The following is a 23,751-nucleotide window of genomic DNA, read 5'->3' on the forward strand; positions in this document are numbered from 1 at the left end:
TTTGTCATGTTACTCGAATAATGAGGATAATTTTGATCCTTTGATCTAATAAATGAACATATTTTTGTACTACGCGCATCACGCGAGGCAAAATTGAGCACAGATATCATGTTTGGGGGTCTCGCGGGTTGACATTCGTGAATAAAAAAACCGTCCAGATAAGTAATCGGGGGAAATCACGAGTGCGTCATTGTTATACACGTCGCATGTATGAGTCAATATGCGCGGACATGGTAAAAGACGTTCGGGATTAGCGATCCATTTCACAATGAAGTCAGTCGAGTACGAGTAATTATGTGTATCGGCTACACACCGTGTCTTTCTTCAAAATTAAATAGTTTCGATGAAAGCGAAGAAAGTTGCGTGCTTTGCCTTCATAGAATCGTATACTTCAATATTCATTGTACTATTCAATGTGTAAAGAAAGTATAACGAGAATAATAACAATGATAAGTATAAGTGAAGATATAATAGAGTACATAAGTGCGGTGACCAGATTTGTTCTTTATTTTCTTCAAGAAACTATATTTATCAATTTATCATAAATGACAAAATTGGTTTTAATTGGAAATAAATAAATCTAAAGGACAGCACTACCCGAAATAAAGGCCTTTGGAATAAAAGACATATGGTCACTGTATATAAGTGTACTTGTTCGGAACGTCTAAGTTCAATCGATAAGAGTAAACCACGTATGATTTTGTTTTTCTGACACCGTAACCTAATTCGGCATCAATGAAAGATACCAGATGTTATGAGATAAATTTGCTGATAAGTGCGTCAGAATTCATATTATTATTGTGTTTCATGTTTTATCGCCAAGCTAAACACTAAAGAGAGTAAACAATGTTATAAGCCGAAAGCCTATATCGAATTACGCATTGGAGATTGAGGATTGTAAATTAGAGATTAAAATCAGTAGAACAAAACGGATTAAAAGTAAAATTATATTTGACTGATCGAATTCTAATCTTCGGTTCTTTAATCTTCGATTTTCAATCTTTAATGCGTAGTATGATATAAGTAGAGTTGAATAATAACTAGTTAAAAAGTTATGTTACATAATAAAGTTAAAAATTGATATCTTTTAACTTAAGTTAGTTAATTTTAAATGCTTTGATTTTCAACTTTAATCAATTATTTTTGAGACACATGAATTTAAATTTATTAATTTTTTTAAATTAAAATTTTATCTGTGTACAACAAAAAAATTATAAAAGAAAAAATACACTTCTACATAAAAATAATATATTTTTATTATTTCATATAAACTTGATTTACAAATAAGTTAATTTAATCTTGACATAACTCTCTTTTTTAATTCAGCTAGTTTTTTGTTTATATATTTCTAATGCAACTAAATTTTATAAGCTATTAATTTTAACCTAATTTAGTTAAAAAATATAACTGTAGTCCAACATTTTTTTCACTGCTTTCTTAGTCCGAGTCATTGATGTCTGAATGTTTTGGAAAAGGTTTTTGAGCTCTAAAAAATCTGAAAAAATTCTGTGGTACTCTTTCAACATTGCAGAATACGATTTCACAATTATTTGATCCTGTACATTTTTCATTTTTTTTTCTTTTTGGTATGTGTTTGAATTGGAAGCAAAATAATTCAAAATTGAAAATTTGCCTAAGTTTTCAAATCTCCGGTTGGATCGCAGTGGATTAACTTACTCAGCCCTGGATGGGTTTCACAAATGCAATATTGCATGCATATATTGGGACATATTCTAGACGTGTCCTTTCCGTCTAAATTTTGTCATGATTGTTGGTTCGAAAAACATTGTTATTTCTATGTGCTTGTAGCACAGAAGAAAACGTAAGCAGTCATTAAGAGAATCGGCCAATTATAATCGAAAACTTAAGCAGTAATCAGTAGCAAATTAAACATATGATTTTCGTACTGCTTGCGTCTTGCTGTTTAAGTTTTTCTGTGTGCCTATAGTCTTATATTATTACGAGTTATATTTTATTGTTTTTCAACAGTACATGATATTATACGAATATTTATGTATTTGTATCATGAATATTCTAGAATATTTGTACAATATTATATGTTGGAGTTACTAGTAAAAAGTTATGTTAGATTGCGAAATATCATTTTTATTTTTGTGATAGCGTTGCCATTTCATAGTTTCAAGTCGTAATTCGTGAATATTTAGACAAAAAGCACGCGCTCCAAATACACTTCGATACACGTGCAAATTTATGTGTTTACGGCATTTACGATCGCTCTTCCCCCCTCCCTTCTGTACAGTACAGTTTGAGGAGGAAGTAACAAGAAAGAAGAGAAAAGATTTAATTTGTTTTCTACGCCACTCACTTTTGTTCGCCTCGGCCTTGCTATGGCATTACCTCTTTCCTCATTGTGACGGAGGAGTTTACCAGCTCGGTACTTATAACCAATGACGATGTAGCTGTGACGTGGCTAAGAACTACGTTGAAGCTATTGTCTCGTAAATCTCGAGAATTATTTACGCGGAGAGGATGATTACGCAGCTCTCTATCTTCGTTAGTGAAAATCTAGGGATATTCTTAAAACGTAACTGCGAAGAACAAAGAAAAAATCGAAAATTATAATAAACAAGGAAGGGACTAATAATTTGCTACGTGAATTATTAATTAAATGTCATTTCAATTTAACGCTCTTTCTCCACTTGCGCGTTGTCGCGTTCTACCCATTTTTGACGTCGTATCGACGTGGTGTTGTTGCAGCTGTCAAAATTTCACGTGTCGCATCCGTGTCTACGGTTGGCATCCGTGTTGTTGTCGGTCGAGTTCGGCGAAGAGTGCGCAAAAGTGGGGTTAAAGCCCGATTAAGTTGGCCGCGGGTCGAGAGAGCGGAGGGAGAAATTACTTTTCGACGGATTGTGCAAAACGGACGGTGTTTAACATTACATCTACTCGCAAACACCGAGCGTTGCACGGTAATTTTCAATAAACGAAGCAAACATCCTGTGTATAATATTTACAATTCAACTTTTCGAACGTTCTATTCGCGCTTATCAATTCCCTCCACAACGTGACTAATTTTTCTTTCAAGATATTGTTCGCGTTTCATCCGTTGAAAACGAAAGAGCAGTGTGCGTGTGGGCGGATGCACGCGTAAGAGAGCGAGAGAGAGACAAAGCGTTTATTTTCGTCGTAGGACAAAAATCTCTAAGAATGTTCAAAAAATACAAAATACAAATAAAAGAAAAACAACAAATTACGACAAAAAATATACGAAAATAATATAAAGAACATAATAAGAAGATATTAAAACAAAGAAAAAGTGTAATATAAGGGTGCAGACACAATAGAAGGAATAAAGAATGGGTCAATATGTTGAATAAGGAAAACATATAAAACATATAAAAATAACGTTTATTTGCACCCTAACAAATAAAAGTAAAATAAAATTTGATAAATAAAATAGGAAAACATTTAGAAAATAAAAGGAAATTGCGGGAGAGGGAGAAATGGTGGGAGGGCGAGAGAACGGAGCGCTTTGTCAAAGCTAACATCCTCGCAAGTCATTCGGGCAGCGCGTGTTCGGCGATCGAGTTTACTCCGCGATGTTTGGCGTAGGAGATATCGTTTCCGTGGCGGCGCCACACGAATTACGCGAGCGTCGGGACACGACGATAGGCGAGACTGGAATTAAACGTCGAGTAATCGCGGCATTAAAACTCGTTGTCGTGCCACCTGTCCCGGCCCTCCCCCGTTGTCGCGGCAAACGTAGGAGTGTGCATTGAAAACACCTTACGGGAAGGTTTGATCAGCGGGTCTTACAGTACGAGAAAGCTCCGCGCCGTGGCGTCGCGAGCGCGGGTGCCTTCTACCGCCCCTCCTCTTCTCCCACTCCGGCCCCCCGCCTCTTTCTTATCTACTCGTTTTCCTCGCATTATCGCCTCACTTCAGTGCCGTCCGCTGACTACCGCGGCGTTTCTCCACGCAGCTGTTCCGTTCCCGCGGTCCCTCCCTTTTACGAACGATTTCAGTTTTCTGTCCTGCTGTACGCATATTTTGTGTAACAATTTTTATTGTCATGAGACTGAGACGAGAGAATTGCTCGGGGTATAAATAATTCCTCTGTTAAAGTCTGGACGGCGAGGACGCGAGCTTGTCACACTTGAGGTGTTCTTAAGTTCGATATTTGTTAAAACTGAATTTGTCACAGAAAGATTAAAAATGATTAATTTAATTTTCTACGTGTGTATTTTGTTTCTCGTATTGATGTTTTATTTTAAATGCGCGTTTATATTACATTGCGATCATCTACATTAAGAAATACATAGTGAACTTTGACAATCCTTAGCAGAAACATTTTGTTGATGAAAAAGTACGGTCATAAGTCAAGTCTTTGTACACTCTGATTAAATGAACACGCGATTACGCATGATTACGATAGCTAAATTTTATGCAAATGCCGCACTTGCAGCTTATCAGAACCCAATAAAAAATTTTTCGTTTGATATCTGATGCAATTAATACTAATGTTACTCGGACCTTTGGGAGAAAATATTTACGCCTTTCGCATTTTTAAAATTGTAATGAGAAATGATATTGCATAGGTTTGGGACACAGAAAATCATCATTTTGAAACCAATTTAGTTTTTTAACACATACATCCATATATCCACTTCGATGTACAATTTTCATGCTTAAATGAAACTTATACTGAGAGAAAATTGTTTCATAGAGCAGAGAAGGGGGTCGTGAGATAGGTGTGGGGTGGTGAGATACTATATCTCGTATAATTTGCGTTGAGAATTCTAAAAGCAACTATTAAAATTACTTCGTTATAGTTTATTTAGACATTATAGGATGATTACTGGTCATTAGTGTTCACTGCGTTTTTATAAAAACTGTAATTTCAGTTTTGCAGATAGTAGACATTTTTACAGGTATATATTCTCTATGTAATTTTAAGGAGTATGTTAGAAATTAATTTTTAGATTTTAGTCTGGCTTGAAGACCTTGAATATGGCTTACAAATAATGCAACTGAATTTAATGTATGCCGTAATATATGTAAATGTATAAATTTGGCATATAAAGCTATGTACGGGCGAGGATTGTGAGACATTTGCATTAAGAGCATTGACCACTTTTGCGACTTTACAACCTCATAATGGACGTTGTATAATTCCTACTAACAGCAAAGAAATTTTTTTGAAGTTATTTCTTAAGCCACAGCAGCTATTAAAAAAATAATCTCTTTTTAATGAAATATGTATTATAAAATGTATTATAAAACCTTTTGTAGTTTTTATTAGTGTATAAGATCTACGTAGGAGCATTAATTTGTGATTTTTTAGAATTAAAAGTGACTTATGACATTAATTATTAGTACGTCACCTCTCTACTATCTCACAAACGTATTCTCTTCTTTAATAAATTGTAAATTACGTTCACTCTATGTACTCGATGAATTTTTATCTATAGTGTGATTAGTGAAACTTCATGGCAACAAATTGGGGCTTATAAGAATTATGCCATGTCAATATTTATTGAACTATTTTATTATTAAAAAAAACAAAATAGTATTCTACCACCTTTATTTGTCACTATAATCACAATTATAGTAAATGTAGCTGTTTTTTTTTTAACATTTGTTTACTATTTAGGTAGTAATAATAACTAATAGCTATAATTTGCAACAAAACTGTAAAGATATAACTGAAAATGACTAAATTTAATAATTTATGATAATTGAAACAATTTTCTCTTAGTATATTACTTATATGTCTTAAAATTTTGTGCTATATTTTTCGAACAATTAGTAAAACAAAAAACTTCCTCACACTGAGAAAAAGAACATGTTGAAAAACTAAAAAGTTTATTACGATTAAACATGGTTGATTCAACAATTATTTAGTTTCATAAAAAAATATGGTATATTTATGTCAACTATTCAAATTTTTAAATCAAGAATTAAACTAACTCAATTGAACGTATCGGACAAAATATTTTAGTTTATCGACAAATTTTTTTTCATCGAACTTATGAAAATCTGTATATATTTATTGTAGCATAAACATTCATTTGTCATTTGGGAAATATAGGTATCAAGAACTTGAATACTTGAATGACGAAAATTTACGAGAACTCTCAGCGCTAAAGTTGTCCCTTTCCCCTTTCACGTACTCATCGTTTCATCTCCCAAAGATACTAGGCGTGGCGAATTATGCATTTCAATTCATCGTACTTATAATTCACCCAGTTATTCAATATCGATAGAAACTCGTCAGACATTCGAACATGTGCCTTCAACTACTATTTCGGTACGGTTCTATATACGCGTTCTAATAACTTTTTCCCGATCGAGACGGCTGACCCAATTCTTAACCTTCTCTGCGACCCTCTAACCGACAGGGAAGAGGTATCATTTGATTCGAATAAAAATACTTTTTAATCAAGGACTGCATTAAGCAGTTTTAATAAGATTGAATCTTGAAAAGTATGCTGTTTGTCCCCTTTTCGCTCTTTCTCCATTTTTCTTAATAATTCTATTTACAAATAGTATGTCACGTTCATTACTAGAAAATATATACAATAATATGTTATTAAATTTATTGATATTTCAACAATTAAAATCTACAAATACCGGAATATTTCGTAATTAAAAAATTGTATATCGACATATGGCTTTCAAATAGATAGATACTAAATTAGTCATCAATTAATCATCAATTTTAGAATTAAGGTCAACATTTCTGGACCGACCAATAAATAATGTGTAGAAAAAACTTATGCATATAGATATGTGGGATATTGTATGTGCGAGACTGATTTGTAGAAAAAGTATTGTTTCAGCTCGTTAATCGATCTATAAACTCGCTATCTTGATTTTTTTCATTAATTCTACTTAAAAGAAAAATCTTCAGATTTAAATACATCTTCCCGTTTCTAATTAAACTCTAAATTTGATTATGATGAAGAAATTTATGCCACATTCAAATATCTTTTTATTTCCTTCTCAATTAGAGAGAATAAAGCTAATAATAAAACAGATCGATGACCTAGCTAGTAATTTAAATGTCTTATTTAATCTCGTTTAAAGACAGCCTGGGAAAAGACTCGCAGACTATTTAACCGCATATATATGATATAAGCAGATTTAATATTCGGTATTTTTTTTTTAAATTGCACTTTATCCACTTTAGAGTGGCATAAATCCACTTGGCATTTTTATGTTTATTTTCACCAATGTAGATTAACATTGATTTCTATTTAACTTAGATTTTCATCTTTTTCTAATTTTTAGAATTAGAAATGAATAAAAAGTAAATTAAACTGAAATAAAAAGAAAACGAGTTAAGAATGTATCGGACACACGGTCCTTGCAAAGTAAATAAAATGTATTAATATTAACACTTTAAATAAACTGTATATGTATATATATATATATAACAGTTCTATGGTATTTTTATTTAATAACTTATTTTTATAGTTTATTTACTCTATTTATTATTAAAAATTAAATTATTTTTTACAACATTGAGAAAATTCTCGATTTTTTTGTATAAGTACTTTAAGTATTCAAGATGATTTATACAAAGTTTTATCGTGATTGTTTTATCATGATTGTTTTTTAGTTATTGTGTAAATATGTAAATAAATTTTGTTTATTTTACAGAACTGATCTCTGCATCACAATGAAACTTTATATAAATCATTTGAATATCAACATTATCTTGAATATTTAAAGTACTTAAATAAAAAAATTAAAAAAATTTTTTTCATTATCTCTTATTTCATTATTTTCATTATTAATTATATTTTAATTAAAGCACATGTCTACTTCTTATTGAAATAATTTTTTATCCAGACAGAAATTCGCCGCCAAATTTTTTCTACTGCTTTTAAATGCAATATAAAACAGTCCGTAATTTTTTCATAATTTTCTTAATGTTTTGAAAAATGTTCTTTACATCTTTTTAATCTATACTAGTGAAAATGGATATTGGACCATAGCAACACAGCGTTATATCCGTGGCACATATTTTCGTACCGTAAAATATCCTCGCTGCAAAAGCACTGTAAAATTCGCGTCTTTACATAGAATCTTCTAAATAGCTCCGCGCAACCGTGTCAGAGTATCAAAAAGTGGACCTGTCCTGCTTTGCGGATCACGGCATCAATCGGATAATTCAATTCGGAGCCAATCGCGCTCGTGTTCCGAAATCGGCGCGCTCGTCGCGTTACATCCGTAATCCGTACACGAAATCGTGGGAAGTGGGCCCGCACGATGAAATTTTCGCCCGAAGAAATTCTCGTCCGAAGAAGCTCGACGGCGATCTGGGAGAAAGCGCTCGGCTCCCCGGGGCACCCCCGTGTACCAGCCGAGCGTGCTCAGCCACGGCGGCGGCGACGAGCGGTTGAGGTTCCTCCGCGTCCACGCTCGGCGCTGATGCGCCGCCGCCGCCGCCGCCGCCGCTGCGGTAGCCACCACCGCCACCGCCACCGCCGTCACTACCACCACCACTATCACCACCACCACCACCACCACTATCCACCACCACCACCACCACCACCACCACCACCACCACCACCACCACCACCACCACCACCACCACCGCCGCCGCCACCGTCGTCGTCGTCGTCGTTCACCGCGTCCGCCGTGCCTCGTATCGCGTCGCCTCGCGCGCGCGGTGTGCCGCCGTCGTTTACGCGTCCGCCCAAAAGCCAGCGCGCCTGGTTCGCGATCGCCATCATGAAAACATTCGCCCGTCGTTATCGTTGTTTCGCCTCCGTCCTTGCGGGCTAGCGCGGATCGGGGGTACAATATCGAGCGTGAAGCGGAGCCGGGAAGTCCGCACGAGCCGTGCGCGCGAGCACGGCCACGTTTATAGCGTGGACCGACACCGCCGTGGGCTCCCGTCCGTTGCTGTCGCCGCCGCCGTCGCCGTCGTCGCCGTCGTCGTTGTCGCCACGCACGGGAACGCGCGAGCAGCGCGAGGTCGAGAAGGCTGCTCCTTTCGTCGTGATCGTGATTCGCGTGCCGCGGCGCGAAGTGCGCCGCGAGAGGATTATAAAACGAGGGGCGAGAGAGAGAGGAAAAGAAAAAGAGAGACAGATAGAGTGAGCCACCGTGACGGGAGAAGGAGACGGGACGATCCTCTCTCGACAGTCCTATTGTGCGCGGGGTGTTCGCGGGTCGCGATAAGGATACGGTCGCCGCCACTTAAATGCCTCGCACAAATTCCTACTCCATGTTGTGCATCAGTTGCGACACGGCTGCGTGTTGGAAAGTGAGTAACAATCCGTATCGCCGCGCGCGCGATCACGCCTTCCCCTTGCCCTCGCGCGACGATCTCTTCCCGGACCGTCGGGCTTGGCCTGGCCTGGCCTAGCCTGGCCGTCGTCGCCTGGTCGGTGGAACGAGAAGAAAGAAAAAGAAAAAAAAAAGATATTGGATCGCCAAGATGACGTAGTAAAAATTCCTAGGAATCGTGTTTCCCCTCTTCCTCTCATCCTCTCGCTCGCTCCCACCTGAACTCTCGCCTTCTCGCGCTCTCTGTCGCTCGCGTTCAGCCCCGCAATCGTCGGAGCATCCGTCTCCTTTTTCTCCCACTGTTATGTCCTCGTCGAGAATTTCGGTTATTATCGAGTGCCTCGGCGTGTCCGCGGGTCCAAGGGCATGCATCGTCGAGGAGGTATTTTGTGTTCTGACCTTGCACGCGCAGGAAGTCGGATGAATTGTTGTCAAGCCCCCATTTTCCTTTTCCTCGCCAATTCACGTTGCGATTATCTGACGTTTTCGAAAATTTTTACCTGCTTTTCATTCCCTAAATTCCCGTCTCTATTGTCATCTCGAACAACGCGACCCAAATTGCCTTGTTTATAGTTCTCGTAACGTGGTCTGAGTGATTCTTTTTGATTGGATAATTATGTTGTTCACTTTGTCGTGAAAAAAAAAAGATAACGAAATAACATATCTCGCGAATCAATCGGTGTAACGCCACAAAAATTTTAGAATTTATAAATCGTGATACTGTCTATGACTCTTGCTCTGATTGTGATTTGGCTTTGTCATCCTCGTTTGTTACATATCTCAACTTGCAACGTACCTTATGTTCTCCCAAAGTATCTCAAGAATTATATACTGCTGTTCACATATTGTGTAAAAGATAATTACTTTATGTATTTAAATGTAAGAATTGAATTTTAGATGATAATTTAAGATGATAATGTTCTTACATCTACATTTGTCCTAGTTGAGCTTTTACATAACAAGTTTGTATTATCCATTTAAGAAGCTTTGCAGTTAAAAATTTTGGTAGTGTAAGACATTAATTAATATTTTATTTTGTGCTTTGCTATTAATTGCATGATTTACTTGCGCAGGTGAGTACATGGTGACACACGGTTGCAGAGGAGCAATTGGGAAGAGAGCCGCAGCAAAGGACTACACCTAGTTATCCTACACCAAGCTGACTGCAACTTTCCACTGTTTCTCAAGGCAGTGATCGCATCTAGGATATAAACAGGAGTTATTCCTTGATTAACGAAGAAGTGACACTAACAAAGACGAGAGTTATGGAACGAGAGTCTAATCCTATGCAAGCTCTGTGTCGCAGTGGCTGTGGATTTTATGGCTCGCCAGCTACTGATGGCCTTTGTTCTCTTTGCTATAAGGAAAATCTAAAAAAGAAACAACAACCACCAGTGTCAGCTGCCACCGTACCAACCTCACAGACTGTCTCCAGCAACGCTGGCACGTTGCAAGGCAGTTTCGGTAGCCCAGCAGCTACAGGAACGACGGCCCAACCTACCATTCCTACTATACCTCAGTCAACGTCGGATCTGCCCAGTCCCAAAGAAGTGAGTATCACCATGTCTTTCCCATGGTTACTCTGCACAAACGTAACACATTTGTTCTTTCAATTAATTTACAGAAAATAGCGCTTATAAGCAGTCCTGAACCCGCAAGGTCGTATACATCAAATTGTTTTTAGTCTTTAAAACATATATTTTAAAAATGTCAAAAGAAAAGAATTAGAAATATTGTTTAAATAATCTTTGCAAGACATTTAAAGTGCAACATATATACATTGGTTTTTTTATACTGCTTTAACAAAAATTTCTTTCTTTGTAAAAATCCGCGGACTGTTAGCAAAAAAATATATATAATTACTTAAATTTTATAAAAATATATTATCTGTATCTCAGGATGCAATATGTCTAATTATATTGAGACATTTATTTGTGATATTGATCATGGATGAAAACTTGTTGAAACAATCTGCATATGTCCTATGTTATTTATAACTTTTATTATACCTTTATATTATGTTTTTATATTGTTATATATTGTTATATATTAATATGATATAGATAAGTTCATATCTGATTAACAATCAATTAATATGATTTATATTTTTATGGTGTAGTAATACCTTAATACATTCTCTCTACTAAATTTGATATACAATATAATGGAAACTTGAGAAATATAAAATATACAAAGGAAACTACAAGATGATAAGCATAATAAATAATTATTTTCTCTGTTCTTACAGTATGTATTCTACTTTTGTTAATCAGGTAAACAGAGAAGACCAGGAAAGTGAAGTAGGTGTAAGCAGTGCAGTAGCTGAAGGTTCATCGGCGAGTAGTGGCGATGTAGACGACTCCTTTGATGGCAAAGAGACTGATAAAGAATCTAAGAAGAAGAAAAATCGTTGTGCTGTATGTCGCAAAAAAGTTGGTTTAACTGGTAAGTGCCAATTTAATGTAACGTAATAACTAACGTAATTAACGTCGAGTGTTGTTTTGACAAATGATGAATTTTCAGGATTTGAGTGTCGTTGTGGAGGACTATTCTGCGCCGTGCATCGATACAGTGATAAGCACGATTGCAAATTCGATTACAAAGAAATGGGCGCTCAAGAAATTCGGCGCAACAATCCAGTTGTTGTTGGTGAAAAAGTGCAAAAAATTTGAACTATTTAGTGTGTAGTCGTTGGGAAAATGGTTATTATAACTATATAAACAAACAGAATATAAAAAAACACGCAGAAAACGAGATAAATTATCTGGCAGCTGATTCGCACGTCGAGGAGTGAAACGAGCGAGCGTGTAAGATCGTAAGCGAGCGAGCGAGAGAATGAATGTGAGTGAGCGCGTAAGAGCGATAGTAAAATTGTTTTGTAGCTGAATGCCGACGAAAGGTGGAAAGGCGGAAAAATGAAGAAAAGAAGCAGCGACAAATATCAGACGGAACAAATAAACGAAAGATTGCAAATAAGAATGTGTGCGCGTGAGTGAATGATTCGTAATTGGATGCCAGTGCCATGTAAGTTTCAGATTGTCATCTAGTGAGAGAATTTTAATTGAGAATATACCTGGTTACTAACTGCTGCCAGCTTACTACTATTATTACCTATTATTATCTTCATGATTATTACGGTTTATGATTATTCTATATTATGTTTATTAATTTACTTAAACGAAAATTTTTTTGCGAATATGGAGCTCGTTTTACGTAAAGGCAGAACTCTTGGTGCGGTCAGTCGATCCAGGACGTCTTTTTAGGTGTTTTGGTTTGTTCGGAGAAATTTTATACATTACTGTTTCGTTTATATATCAAAAAAGTAAAAAATAGGGAATGTTGCTTAGGTAATGGCTGACGTTGATGGGTGATCACAATCTTAGGTTAATAATTAGTCTAATAATTATTAAGTATATTAGTCTATTGATTCATAAATAATGCAATGAAGTATAAGTAGTACTGTGTGTTTATGTCCAATTTCACGTGAATATAACCAGCAATTATTACTCATTAAATATGTTTCAACCTATATTGCAAATAATTATTTACACTACGGCCGCCAATCTGGAATTTTTGTAAATTAAACCCCTCTTTACCGTACTCTTCAATTTCTCTTAGAGCATAAATGAATTGTTAATGGTTGAAGTCGATTAGTTTACTCGTTTTCTTTATTTTCTTTTTTGCTTGTTTTGCGAGTTTTGTAGGGTAGCTGCGCGAGGTATTCCGGTGCTGCACAGCAGCGCGCATAATGTAAGAGTAAATGATTAATAAAATGTCTAGAGAGGCCGGGCATTATATGAACGACGAAAGAAGAGAACTATTAAAGTTTGTAAAGTGTGAACGTATACTAAAAATCGTACGCGAAGGATATTACACTGATAAATTTTATAATCCACGTACATACTTCTATTTTTCTTCTCCGCGCTTAAAACTCGTGCCGAAACTTAATTTTCTCTGTTTCTCGCCCGTAAAAAAAAACATACATGTTTGTAAAGTTATAGCATAACGCGACAAGGTGCTATAACTGTCCAGCTTTATTGTACTCCTGTAAAGCAAGACGAGTGAAGACGCTAAAACTGCGCAAATTATGCCTCATGTATAGGTCAATTCAATTTGAGAGTTTCACAAGAGTGGGTTTGGATCTTCGAGGAAAAGAATATATAAAAAGGAAAACATACATACTGCGACTTCCTGATTTCGCGTAAAACAAAGTAGCAAATTTTTTTCTTTTTTTTCCTCTCTTTGTGTTAATCTAGGACAAAGCGCTTAATCTAAATTGTGCTGCCGTGCTTTTATTTCTCATTTTGTAATTAGTGGACTTGTATAAAGATAAATATTATATTCGCCTAAAAGAATTTATTTCTGCGTCGCCTTGAGAAAAATGTACATCAAATATCTTATTATTTTCGATAAATATATGAAGCGTTCTGTTAAATGTGTAATCGTAAGGTTTATCAAGCTTCTTATGTGTCTTCTTCTTTCTCTTCAGGTTCGAATAAGCAAGTGCTGCATTAGTTATTCCGTATTAAGTTACCAATTATACTTCACGTGTCGCGCCGCCGAAAGTACTCCAGCCGCGAACGACTCTCCCTTCGAAACACACGGCGTTATCGCAGCTGACAGAGTTCCCCAGAAAATTTTGCGATTTAACGATACCTATAGAAATTAAGGCAATCGAGAAAAAAAAATCTTTTCGGTACAATCGTCGATAATTCGAGCACGATTTCTCCGCGATCTTTACGGGACGACTTATATATGCGCCGACTTCACATAGGACAATATAATACATATATATACATATATATATATATATATATATACTTTATCTTGTATCAAGATATTGTTGTCGATGAATCTGTTCTTTTTTCCTTTTTGGCGCACCTTTTTAAGAACGCTGATGAGAGAAATCAGAATCGTGTATAGAAGAAAACGCACACCACATACGCGGGACACGCGTACACATTTACATTTACACAATACACACATACACGGACACCGATTATCAGTAATATCGACGGAATGGTTGCCTTCAGGCCTTCATCCTATTTTAGGCATAGCATATTTTTCTAACGTGTATCGCAATATCGGAATAATCTTGCCTAGCGAGAGCGATCGAATGACAGAGAGGAAGAGAAAAGAGGGTGAGAGTGATCGAGGGAATGCGTACGTGGAGAAAGAGAGAGAAAGAGATGCCTGGGAGAGTGAGGACAGAGGAATGCGTGCGGGAATATAAATGATTTATAGGAGACGCGAGAAAGAAAGAGAGAGAGAGAAACAAAAAGTTTATCAGCGACGATCGTACTCGGCTGACTATATAAGGACGTAACACGATGCTTGTAATTATTACGATTGATATTAGTACGTTTAAGCTATTAAAAAAGTAACATCAACTTTAATATATTATATGATTACAATTACCATCCTTTGAAATGCTTTAGACATTTAGGTTTTACGTACGTAACGGAAGTTAGTGTACTCCCACATCTACTCTTTTATCCATCTTTTTCCTTCCTGATCCTTCTTCTCTTCTTTTTTCCTCTTCTCGTCCTTTTTCCTCTCAGGACCCTTTTAACAGTTCTCGAAACGTTTATAATTATAGCGGACACTATATTTATGTATATTTAAAAACAAAATATATATAAATGCATCGCCCCTAAACGAAAGCCGGAAATCGTTTTTGTGTGTTCTCGACTACTTGATATAGAGTTCATTAACTAGCACCTCATCGAACTATATATTGTAGCTGTACTGTATATACAAAGAAATAAGAGAGAAAAAAAGAGGAAGAAAACGTCTCCCGGACGTGTTTGAACGAGGTGCGACCTTATTTTCTCTGTAATATGAAAATTTTTGCTGCAATAAACGGTTTATCTTTTATTACGCTGGGTATGACATCTCGACCGAAATTCGTGTTTTTATACATCAGAGTACCTTTAAAAATTTAACGCCAAACGCGTAAGCCGCGTTGAACCTGTTCTCGCGATACATTGCGATCATGTATGTTTTCCCATGCAACAGTCTTGACTTTAATAACATTATACTATCCACGATTAAAAAGATTTTATTATTTCTTTATCGAAAAATATTATGTGACGCAATTAAGGTAATATATAAAATAGAAATATTTTCCTAGGATAGATATATTAACACATTTGGAAAAAGAAGAGTTGCGATGGGTTAAAAAAAAAAAGGAAGAAGGCAGAAAAAAGGAGAAGACGCGCGCTTTAGAAATTGTGTGGAAAGTTGGACGCTCGAAGTAAACGAATTCTTATCTCTTTTTGGTTAGAACTTGTTCTACATGTGAAATTGCGTAAAACCGAGATTCTCGATTTAAATGCCCCTCTTCGACTATATTTGTAAGCATTATGTGAAAAGCAGCACCCACTGATGAACGAAAAGAATTAAAAGTAAAGTGGATAATAAGGTATTATGTGGTAATATGGTCACATGGTAAATTCAATGGGAAAACAGTGGGGCAATGAATTGACTTTGATGAACGTAAATACGCTTCTCTCTTCGGAGAGAAATTCAATTTACAAGCATTCTCCATCAGACCGAGGTACTTCAGCGAATTTATGTAATAAAATAACATATATTGTGAACGCATCATATATATAATAATGTTTATAGATATGCAGTGCAGCCATTTCATTCTACAAGGTTTAGCATCAAGTAAGCGGGATCAAGCGGGATATCGTGTCTTCTATCATATGAATCAGTATTTCATGATCTTAAAGGCGTATCCAGAAGAATCGATTGATTAAAGTGATATACGAATTATATAAATTAAGGACTGTTTCCATCAACTTTTGTTAATCTAAAAATTCAGCTGATTAAATTTATGAATCGCCACTGCAAAATATCGATCTCTAGCCCATTTTTAAAATTATATTAATTTAAAAATTAATTATTATTTAATTACTATTTAATTTAAAAATTAATTATTAATTAAAAGTATACTTACGTAAGTATATAAATAGATTATATACTTAGATACTATCGATTATATAATTTGCAGAAAATGGATAAGTAAAATAAAATAAAATGATCAATTTTAAGTTTTGCAATTGACAAGTCGCAAAGTTATTATATCAGTTGATTTTTATAAGTATAAAAAAATAATGATATATATAAAGTTTATTATATTTTACATGATACAAATATAAAATTTATTAATGAGACATTTACATAAAAATTAATTTAAAAATTTTTTTTTAGTTGAACTTGTTGCATATATAGTTCATTTTTTTCTATTTTCTGTAATAGATAAAAAAAGGAAAAAAAAGGAGTCATACAAGAAGTTTAGTTAAAAAGAACAAGAAATTGATTAAATATTGTGTATAGATCACATAATCTGAAAATCCAAAAATGAATAAACTCACAAGGTATTGACCAATAAAATTGTTAATAATTAAATAAAATTAATAAATAATTTATTAGTAAACCAGAACGTAATAGGGCGCGCTAGACAAAACGCGCGCCTTTTTTTTTCTACAGCGATTCTTTTACAAATTTAATAAATATTTATAATAATTAACCAATTATATAATTATTTAATTTAATAGTTATAATAATTAACTAATTATATAATTATTATATTTATATTAATTAAATAATAATTAAACATTTATTAAATTAACAAAAATTTACAACCAATCGAAAATACGAGAAACGAGCTTCAAATTGGAGGCCTTAAATTAGATAATATGAAAATTTTAAAACAAAATTTACTCATTTTTATAATTTTCATAATAATGTTATGTAATAATTGACTTCTAAATTTTATTTATAAAGTCCAAAAACGATCGAATAAAAATGCTGAACTAGATAGACATCGATTCTTTTCGATACATCGATCGATATCGATATACTTATTATCGATACACTCGCTTATTATTTCACCGTTGCAGTTGCGAGTTTGCGACGCGACGTCGTGAGGTCGTGAGAGCGGTTTTTGAGCACAGTCAAGCATAGTACAACAAATAAACTGGAAAATACGATTATTGAAGAATATTTTTAACATATTGTAGCAGATAAAAGTTTTTAAGGTTAAGAAAATAGTTTGCAACAATACTTGGCGGCAATGTCGATCGGAGTTCCCATTAAAGTGCTTCATGAGGCCGAGGGTCACACCATAACCTGCGAGACAAACACCGGCGAGGTTTATCGCGGCAAACTGATAGAGGCAGAAGATAATATGAATTGTCAGATGCAGAACATCACAGTAACGTACCGGGATGGCCGGGTGGCACAGTTGGAGAATGTGTACATCCGCGGCTCAAAAATCAGGTTCCTCATATTACCGGACATGCTGAAGAACGCACCCATGTTCAAGCGACCGGGCGGCAAGGGATCGGGTACAGCCGGCCGAGGAAAGTCCGCAATATTGCGAGCCCAAGGTTTGTGTATCGTAATGCTTGATTAATATTTCTGTAAACGTCAAATTACTATAAGTTATATTGTATTTTGAGAGATAAGGACATTTGCAAAAGTAGGTGTAAGAAAATAATAAATGGGAGAGATAGTGTGATGAAGAAAAAAAACAAATAGAACTATACAGGATATATGAAATGATCTATATCTTTTTTTTCTTGAAAATAGATTGTTGTCAAAGGAAAATTTTTCATTATGGAAGTTTATTTGAACTAATGACAGGTAGTATTTTGGTTTTCTAGAAATTATGACAGTAGGATAAACCTAGTAAGACAAGTCATGTCGAAAATAGGAACACAAGTCAAGTAGGATATTGTTGGATAGGTCTTTTAAAAACAAACAACTTCAAACTTTCTTTTGATTTTACTTACAACTATCAAGAAAAATAAAGAAATGTCAAATTATAAGTGAACTATTGAGTAGAAACATAGCACAAATGTTTGTAAACAAAATCTTGGATACTTTAAATATATGCTTGTATATAAACTTTCCTCTTTCTTTAATGTGTTTTTGTTGATCAATATCAAGCATCCTTACAGATGGTACAAGTGCTTATTTCTTTGAAAATCTAGAACTTTCAAAAAATTTCTTTTTTTTAAACATCTTGGCTTTTTATGGCTTGGATTTTATTAATATTTAGGAAAATTTTAAAATTTTACTTTTATATTTAGATTAAAATTTTTCTGTTTATATGACAAAATTATTTTTATGATCATTCTTGATAATTTAAAATGTCGACTTGTTTGATATAAGAATTTTTAATAATATAATATTTTTGTTGATTTAAAATTGTTAATTTGTCTTTTCTAAAACAATATTTGTATATGTTTAATGATTCTAAATAATAAAATATTTTTAGCTCGCGGTAGAGGAAGAGGTCAAAATCAAAGAGGTAAAGGTACTGGTTCAGCGCCTTGGCTAAATCAACAAAATCAACCAGGTGGATCTCAAGCTGGAAGAGGCAGGGGCTAAATCTTGTGATAATAGATTTTGATTATTTAAATCGACAAATTTAATGTGTAACTTTATTCCCGTATTTTTGTATCATTTGTAAACAGTGTATTCTGCATTCAAAATTGTAATTTGATACATGTGTATAATAATAAATTACCTATTATGCTATGTACTTTGAAAATTCTTCGAAGCTAAATTAAAACCTAATATAATGCTATTATTATCTTTCTTTAAGTTTACAGTTCATTTTAGAATATACAAGTTGAACTTGTATGTTATTGAAATGCAAAGAATTATGTTTTTAAAATAATTTATTATTTACTTAATATTTTTTAAAGACCTGGTTTACACCAATGTAGGGTAATTTCTAATTTCTCAAATTCCAAATTATAAATTTATTTTAACAGAAAAATGTTTAAAAATGATTGTTATCATTTATTTTTAATCTGGATAAAATAATCTTTATCTTATTTATATATTTACATGCAATTAATTTTATTTTTATTTAGATAATTTTAAGTTATTATACTGTCCGTAAGTTTATTTTTACATGTAGATAGTTTCTATAAAGATTGAAATATTCTGTTTTAGTTTCATAAATAGTTAAATACCTAATAAATAAAAAAAAATAATTAAATTTGTGAATATAATAAAATATAACCTAAAAGTTCTTTCCCAACTTCCATCTAGTGGTAACTTGAATAATTAACTTTTTAGTATCATGTTCTTTTGTATCTCTTCACATTTATAATCCATGATCTTATAGTTTCCCCACATGTTTTTCTAACATAACCAACATAACCAATCTTTTCCACATGCACATAACCTGTCATAAGGGCCTTTACAATTATGTTTAAAATACCTCAATCACAATTGCTTGATTTAAATAAAAAACCTAGACAGCCGAAGAAACGAAAGAAAATCACGCTTGTCTTTGACGAGGAGAAACGACGGTAATTATTTTAGGAGAGGTTATACATATTTGTATATAGAAATGTCATGAATCAACTTATATTTATACAAAAATATAGAGAATTTTTAGGAGGATTTCGTAAGAGGAAGCTAGAACGAAAAAGGAAAGCTCAAGAAGAGTTGCGCCAACAGTTGAAAGAAGAACGAAAAAAAATTAAACAAGAAGTGAGTCACGTTTTTTGAACATAGATCATTACACCAGTTACTAAACAATTGCCAAAAAGTACTTTATGAAGAATATTAAAAGAATAAAACTTTAAAATAATAAATTGCAAATTAATTTATATTTTTTAGATGTAATTTTCACACAGATATCATTTATTTACTACGATATAATTCAAAAATCGTCATTTTTTTAAGCTGTTTACAAAAAAATTCTCTGATGAGAGTTTAATACATTAAGTGAAAAGTTAATATCTTTACTTTTTTATAATAAATAGCCCAAATCATTACACCAAAATTACATTTAAAAGTTATATAACATTTTAATAATTCAAAATATTCAAACTGGAGCATTTTGTTTTATTCTTTTTTAGTCATGTTATAATAAAAAATGAGTAATATAATTAAAACTTTATTAGTTACTTAAAAATGTAGTTATATTATGTTGTTTTTATTTCATTGACTGATTTAATTTCTTATTCATTAACTGGTGCAGTGATCCTGCATTAAGATAATTCTCAAAGAATTAGAGAAGGTATGATATATATATTTTTTTTTCAGGCACGAGATAAGTATAAAAAATCATTATCGAATCAAGTTCTTCCAGAGGTAGAACAATTGTTATCTCAAAATGAATATGATCTAGAAACTCATACAGTTAGTATCTTAGAATTGAACGTTGCGGATCTCGCAGAAGGTGACAAATGGATAGGTGAAAATAAAGTTATAGAGGAAAAAGAAGAACAAGAAGACGACGAAAGTGACCATTGTAATGATGACGATGACGATGAGGTCGTGGGAATGTCATTACAAGAAAAATGTAAGATTCGAGTACAGCAAAAATCTAAATCTACATGCAACAATCAAGAGATGAAATCTAAGAAAGAGCTGAAGCAAGAAATCAAGAAAGCAGCATTGAAACGAGTGAAAAAGAGTAAGGCGTTTCAACAAAAGCAGAGACTGGAGCAGCAAAAAAACAAGAAACAAAGTAGGCAAAAATTGCACAAAGCCCAGAAGCTGGCACGTAAACGTGGCAAAAGGGTTAAAAAATCTGAGCACTAGAATACTGCAAAAACTCTAAATAAATATATTTTATAACAAACGTTGTGTGTACATATAAAAGTGGGCGTTTATCACTTCATTTTTCCACCGCTTTTTGAGGCATATGGACAAATGTTCTTGTTGAGACATTCTGTGCATTTAGGAAATCGAGGTAGACAAGTTTCTTGACCAAAGCCCACAAGGAGATGATTTACTTCGCTCCATAAAGGTTTGGGAAGCCAATCCTCCAGCTCGTTTCTCGTTTCCTCTGGTGTTTTAGTTGGCTTTTTTGTCCATCTTAATCTGTTGCAAATTCTATGAACATGCGTATCTACGCCGATGCCAGATACCTCTCCCCAAGCAACACGCATACATAAGTGAGCCATTTTGGGACCTACACCTGGCAATTCACACAATTCCTTTACTGTTTTTGGTATGTCCCCACCATATTTATCTAGGAGGATTACTGATGTCCTTTTTATATATTCTACCTTCTTCTAAAAAAAAAAAAAAAAATTAATTTTAAACTTAAAAAATTTAAACACATGCAATTACATATTATTTATTCCATAATTTGATATTATGGATATGAATTAAAAATTAGTAAAAGGAAAACAAAGCATACAATGTAACTGATGAGCAGATTCTATATCATTTACAGATTTCATATGATGAAGAGATCATATCATTTAACCCCGAAATGCTACTTCTATTTTTCTTACATTACATTAATATTCTGGTTGAAAATTTATTCACGTAATTAAGAATTTTTTAAATATTTTTTAATATCTTATTAGGTAGGCAAAAGTTTAATAAAAATTGTATTAAATTTGTATTAGCACTTACTCTCTAAATTCTTTGGAGTAAAATCTTTTTTGAAGTGGAATTTCACTCTAAAAGAGTGAAAATCCAGCTAGTCTGCTAGATTTCTATTCCAAAGATTTTAGAATAGGAAAAAATTTATTCATAGTAGCATAAGAATCTACTTGCGTATTTAAACATTTTTAGTATTTGATAATAAACTTGAACTAATACTATTTTAATGAAAAAAATTTTATTAAATGCTGTTGGAAGTTATCAAAATTTTAATAGCAAAAACCATTAAACTTGAATTAGTACTCGAGTGAAAAATTATTCACAGTAGCATTTTAAGGACAATGTTAAATTTAAAAAATTTTTCAAAATGTCTTGTATAGATAAGCATTGATCTTTACTTTCCAAAATCCAACTGGGTATATAAGTTTGCCCAGAACATCATCTGGGGTAGCTGCCAATATATCTGGTTTACAACCATAAATGTTCAGTCGCTGCATAGCGGCGTGTGTGACCTGATCCTTTGTTTGGCTACTCAGCATCAGAGCCACTAACGACTGATATCTGGACACTATAGGACTGGCGTTAGGGTCCGTGCACTTGTGGCAGCCCATCGTGTCAACTGGAGCTGTTTCATGCTTTCTCATCTCTTTAATGTTTTCAAGAATGGTCTCCCAGTTTCGCGGCATCCATTGCTTCTCGTCCTTGTCGTTTTTCAGATCTGTCGATTGTTCCACATTTTCATTTTTTATCTCAAGTTCTTCGACTTTGACTTCTTTTACGTCTGTCGACACTTCCATGCCTTCGCTTTTTACTACGACTGGCGTCATATTCGTATCTTTGACGTTTGTCTCATCTGTCGCTTCATGCTTGATCTTAACTGATGCACGTTTTTTGGCGCCGGTTCTCGCCGATCTCTTCTCGTTGGCAAAATAGGGCGACGTTTTCTCTGAAGAGTCTGCGTCAGCTAAAGTTTTATTCGAACGTAAAGTCCTTGATGCAGATGCAGAGAGACCAGCTAGCTTCAAACGTTTGCTCATTTTATCAACAAAGACACGTCACGATGGTGTCGATACGGCAAATTAATTCCCACAAGTAACGAGAAGAACTATCGTATCACCTTCTTCACTTTAAGCCTTTAGATATCCGTCTCCCAAGAAGACAAAGTACCACGTTGTATCACCTGCGCCATTCGAAATTGACATAACCATTCGCGCTCGCGTTAAATAGTTCAAGTTAGGTTAGGTTTATAATAATAGCGTTTTTCATTGGGAAAATTAGTGCGCACGTGTACATTTGCTGCAGATAATTGGGCGTTTCCGTTGGCACCGTCGTCACGCGAACTGAAACGTCCAATTGCCAGCGGCGAGTGCACACTTAGTGCGCACTAATTTTCTCAGTAAAAAACGCTATAAGCAGAGAGGAACCTAAGAGCGGCCACGGCGGCCTTTTTCCTATAACGCTTCGAAACTCCTGTGCACTAGTGACGCACATCTATTCTGGTCAGAATGGGAACTACGTGTCACATCTATTTTGCAACCCGCCGTTAAAAACAGTGTAGATGTTCTGATCAGAACACAGAAATATTGGAGAAATTGGCAAAAAAAATTTTACTCAAAAATTTCGAACTTTGACTGATATAAGTCTTTCGATTTTCGAAAAGAGAAATTCACAAAAAAAATTTTACTCAAAGATTTCGAACTTTGACAGACACATGTCTTTCGTTTTTCACTTTAGCGATTCGATCCATCATGATAAAAGTTAGAACTCTTCTGGGGGCTATCAGGACACAGAGATATTTGAGAAATTCGCAAAACAATTTTACTTAAAAATTTCGAACTTTGACTGATATAAGTCTTTCGTTTTTTACTTTAGCAATTCGATCCATCATTATAAAGGTTAGAACTCTTCTGGGGGCTCTCAGAACACAAAGATATTGGAGAAAATCGCAAAAAAAATATTACTCAAAGATTTCGAACTTTGACTGATATAAGTCTTAGGTTTTTCACTTTAGCGATTCGATCCATCATGATAAAAGTTAGAATTCCTCTGGTGGCTATCAGAACACAGAAATATTAGAGAAATTCGCAAAAAAATTTTACTCAAAAATTT

At 34.3% G+C, this 23,751-nt stretch overlaps 4 protein-coding genes across 8 annotated transcripts in view; 3 read left to right on the top strand and 1 right to left on the bottom strand.

The window, feature by feature from the left end:
- Positions 1–14,684, top strand: part of LOC105200870 (AN1-type zinc finger protein 5) — a 33,051-nt gene extending 18,367 nt beyond the window's left edge. For 2 of the 4 annotated variants that reach the window (XM_026130266.2, XM_026130267.2), the window contains exons 2-4: positions 10,338–10,814; positions 11,538–11,709; positions 11,788–14,684. In XM_026130266.2, the coding sequence (XP_025986051.1) occupies positions 10,530–10,814; positions 11,538–11,709; positions 11,788–11,936 (606 nt within the window). In that variant the 5' untranslated portion in view covers positions 10,338–10,529 and the 3' untranslated portion in view covers positions 11,937–14,684. Of the gene's footprint in view, positions 1–8,756; positions 9,242–9,509; positions 9,647–10,337; positions 10,815–11,537; positions 11,710–11,787 lie in introns of those variants that run through there. The other 2 variants (XM_011168649.3, XM_011168650.3) reach the window with 2 other exon arrangements.
- Positions 14,685–17,165: 2,481 nt separating this feature from the next.
- On the top strand, positions 17,166–18,823 carry LOC105200869 (small nuclear ribonucleoprotein Sm D3). Its single transcript, XM_011168646.3, has 2 exons — positions 17,166–17,663; positions 18,557–18,823. Exons 1-2 carry the CDS (start codon positions 17,348–17,350, stop codon positions 18,667–18,669), a joined length of 429 nt encoding a protein of 142 aa, XP_011166948.1. The 5' UTR covers positions 17,166–17,347; the 3' UTR covers positions 18,670–18,823.
- LOC105200868 (endonuclease III-like protein 1) lies at positions 17,494–23,102 on the bottom strand. Of its 2 annotated transcripts, none has more exons than XM_039452962.1 (3): positions 22,041–23,102; positions 20,900–21,323; positions 17,494–17,694 (listed from the first exon to the last, which is right to left on the bottom strand). In XM_039452962.1, exons 1-2 carry the CDS (start codon positions 22,677–22,679, stop codon positions 20,919–20,921), a joined length of 1,044 nt encoding a protein of 347 aa, XP_039308896.1. In that variant the 5' UTR covers positions 22,680–23,102; the 3' UTR covers positions 17,494–17,694; positions 20,900–20,918. The 2 variants fall into 2 exon arrangements, with proteins under 2 accessions (XP_039308896.1, XP_011166947.1); XM_011168645.3 differs by lacking the exon at positions 17,494–17,694 and having other exon boundaries at positions 20,850–21,323; positions 22,041–22,822; positions 22,928–23,102.
- LOC105200866 (nucleolar protein 12) lies at positions 19,384–20,887 on the top strand. The gene is made up of 3 exons (XM_026130268.2): positions 19,384–19,604; positions 19,683–19,788; positions 20,347–20,887. Exons 1-3 carry the CDS (start codon positions 19,501–19,503, stop codon positions 20,845–20,847), a joined length of 711 nt encoding a protein of 236 aa, XP_025986053.1. The 5' UTR covers positions 19,384–19,500; the 3' UTR covers positions 20,848–20,887.
- Positions 23,103–23,751: the final 649 nt, after the last annotated feature.

This window comes from Solenopsis invicta, chromosome 8 (genome assembly GCF_016802725.1).
Source record: "Solenopsis invicta isolate M01_SB chromosome 8, UNIL_Sinv_3.0, whole genome shotgun sequence".
Lineage (NCBI taxonomy): Eukaryota > Metazoa > Arthropoda > Insecta > Hymenoptera > Formicidae > Solenopsis > Solenopsis invicta.